This window comes from Tauraco erythrolophus, chromosome 25, assembly GCF_009769465.1.
Source record: "Tauraco erythrolophus isolate bTauEry1 chromosome 25, bTauEry1.pri, whole genome shotgun sequence".
In the NCBI taxonomy this organism is placed as follows: domain Eukaryota; kingdom Metazoa; phylum Chordata; class Aves; order Musophagiformes; family Musophagidae; genus Tauraco; species Tauraco erythrolophus.
In genome coordinates, this window is record NC_141489.1 from 7,758,758 (window position 1) to 7,761,949 (window position 3,192).

Genomic DNA, 3,192 nt, shown 5'->3' on the forward strand with positions numbered 1-3,192 from the left:
CTGCAGAACAAACTAGACCAGTGTGAAGCAGGATCAGCACAAGGATGGAGCCTCGTGCCTGAAGGTAACCCAGGTAGATTCCACAGCCAAAGCTGTGGAGGGGCTAGCTAGGGTTAATATCTCGTCTGGTGCCCATCATCTGGTATCACAGGGCCCTAATTTTCCGTCAGGACAAAGAAGCATTTGGCCTCAATGCAGGAGCTAGCTTGGACTTGAGGAGGCAATGGCCAGGGGCCAAACTCATTGAGTTTAAGCATTTCACAAAGCTTTAGAAGAGAAAGGATTTTCAGTGAGGTTGTCTGAGGGGTGACCTTCTCCATGGACCCAGAACAGCTCAAGTGCAGCTCTGTCTGAGGCACTGACACAGCCTGGCAGCCCTTTCCCACACCCTTCGGTTTATCAGCACATCAGACTACGGAAAAGCGAACACTGTGGGAGGGTGGCCGGATCGCTGCCAGGCCTTAGTGAGCCTTTAAGTCCAGATGGGACACCCAGCCCTGCCCCACATGCCTTCGCGAGATACGGCAGGGCCTGTGGGAAGATGGGTACACCTGGCGATGCGCTGGAGGACACCCTCCTCTTCCTTCCATTCATGACCGCTAACCACAGCCTAACCCAAATTTTCCAGAGCTTTGAAGCCTGATGGCACATTGGCAATATACTTTCCATAAGATAAAGGGGCAGGAAACAGGGAGATGAAAAGGGTGCATGACAATTGAGTCTCCATGACAACTTGTTTCCTGCTTCCCTGTGAAACTGGGGCATAGAAAAAAAAGCCTGCTGGGTAGAAGGGGAGGGAGGGGGAGTAAAAGCAGGGAGTCATGCCTGAGAGGGAACTAGGGTGTCCGAAGAACCTCTCTATTTGTCACCAACAGGGGAAAGACTGCAGTATTATAGAGTTTTATTGATGGAAAGGATTACAGTAACTGTAACGAGGCAGCAGACCCCTCCAAAAGACAGTAGATTCCTCCATAGGACAGTCTGTCGGAAAGTCTTGAGCCCTACATCCCCTTCCTCCACCAAGGAAGTAGGTAAGAGTCCGCTGGGGAACAGCTCTTCCCAATGCCAGGCTTTGGCATCAGAGCTCAAGAGCAATTCAAGATCTGGAAAGAGAGAAAGGCGACATGAGCGATGTTTCTCCAATGGGAGAGGAAATACCCCATGAGATCTTGTGGCCCCTTGCAACAGTAACAACAGAACATGGCCTCCACTTTCCAGCACCAAACTCCCTGTCCCAGACTCCCTCCTCTCACCTGCTGAGAAACTCCAGACTTGGACATCAGCCATCCCATGGCCTCCAAATAGGTCAACCCTCACAAACAAAGCCCGGGAGTTCCAGCTCCCAAAGCCCCTCTTGTAAAGAAGAATAGGGTATTTCTCTTATGAGAGAGAAACTTGGGGAGGTTTCCCTAACACTCCTAGTTAAACTGCCTTTTTAATGATCAAAGCAAACAAATACATGCACGAAACCAGAAAGCTGTAAATCCTAATCCTGTATCAACCTAGAGGACAACGGCTTAACTGTACTTGGCCAAGACACAGCTGGGAGCTACGACTCCGGGATTCATTGTCTTTCTAGTTCCCTCCCAACTCTACCAAGGCACTGAAGTCGTGTGAGCTGTGGTTGCCCCTCTTGTGATCCCACGGATCAGTACCTCACAGGCTCTTCTAGAGCTCAGCCAACAAAATTGATGACCACAAGATGGAGAATGGTGTTGGCAAAGAGGAAATCGGCAAAAGCCCGCTCCGGCGAAATGCCTTGGAACTCGCCTTTGTTTTGGGGGTTGATCTGGATCCGGAGGCAAACTGCAAGGCAGAGAAAGAATGAGAGATTAAAGATCACAAAAGGAAGTCACGGCGGGAAGCACAGTCTTCCTGGGACAGCTCACCCCAGCCCTGGCCACGGTTCCACCAGGACACCACAAAAAAAGGTAACGCCATCTTTGTTACAAGGCAAGCAAGACAGAGGCAGGTGATCTGCACAGGGCTTTCATGCAATCAGCTCTCCCACGGCACTACACTGTCAGGGTGGCCAAGTGAATCCTGAGGGGAAGAGGCTCACAATAAGATAGGACTTGGACAGAAGTGAGGATATTTCTGTGTCCCCCGCTAGGTGTGTTGGGGGAGGCTGCAGAGGAACAAAGCAGTTTTGGGGGGTATTATGGGAGAGCAACACCCTAAAGCAGTCACTGCTAGAGTCTGGGTTTCACCATGGGATGGCTGTGAACAGAGGACACCAGTACAAGATGATAAAGGCAGGGTTCCTTGACTATCAGGGAGAAGCAAGGATACCAGCAATGGCTTTAAACTGAAGGAGGGTAGATTTAGATTAGATATAAGGAAGAAATTTTTCACTCAGAGGGTGGCGAGGCACTGGAACAGGTTGCCCAGAGAAGTTGTTGATGGAAGTGTTCCCTGGAAGTGTTCAAGGCCAGGTTGGACGGGGCTTTGGGCAACCTGGTGTAGTGGAGGGTGGGGTTGGCACTGGATGATCTTTGAGGTCCCTTCCAACCCTGACCGTTCTATGGCTCCGGGATACCCTGGGGCTGGTACGGAGCCAGGCTGCGCTGCGCAGGGACAGCACACCCACAGCTTCACAGCCACAGTGCGGATCCTGCTGCAGCGCGGGCTGGGCAGGGGCCCGGGGGGTTCCGGGAGCAGGACCCGGTGTTACGGGGGGAGCGGGGGGTGCTGGAGGTTGGCATGAGCACTGCCTGGCTGCCGGGCCGGTTTAAGAGCTAACGGGGGCGGCTTCCGTGGGCTTTGGCAACGCCTGCGGCCGCCGAGGGAACGCTCCGACTGCGCAGCGAACGCGGGCGTTCCTCGGGCGGCTCTCCGGAGGCTGCAGGCCGCGGCCGTGCGGGGGCTCCGCGGGCCCCGGCGAGGCTCGGGCTGCGCAGGGGGTTCCGGGGCGAACCGCGCGGCCGGGGCGGGCGCGGCGCGGCACTGACCGCCGAGGATGAAGCTGCCGACGGCGGAGATGAAGCCGCTGAGGAAGGAGTTGAAGGGGAAGGTGCCGACGCCGAGGCAGTAGCCGAACTGCAGCGCGCCGCTGAGCAGCACGTAGAGCAGGTAGGCGTCCAGCGCCCGCAGGCGGCTCGGCGTGCCGCTGCCGTACTCCGCCAGGAACCGCCGCGCCACCGCGCACACCGAGCCCGCGGCCGCCGCGCCGCTGCCCGCCGCGCCCGACAT

At 55.8% G+C, this 3,192-nt stretch overlaps 1 protein-coding gene across 1 annotated transcript; it reads right to left on the reverse strand.

The window, feature by feature from the left end:
* Positions 1-889: 889 nt before the first annotated feature.
* On the reverse strand, positions 890-3,192 carry LOC147527054 (dolichyl-diphosphooligosaccharide--protein glycosyltransferase subunit DAD1). The gene is made up of 3 exons (XM_086626654.1): positions 2,952-3,192; positions 1,656-1,806; positions 890-1,103 (listed from the first exon to the last, which is right to left on the reverse strand). The coding sequence occupies exons 1-2, from the start codon at positions 3,190-3,192 to the stop codon at positions 1,676-1,678; spliced, it is 372 nt and encodes a 123-aa protein (XP_086482780.1). The 3' UTR covers positions 890-1,103; positions 1,656-1,675.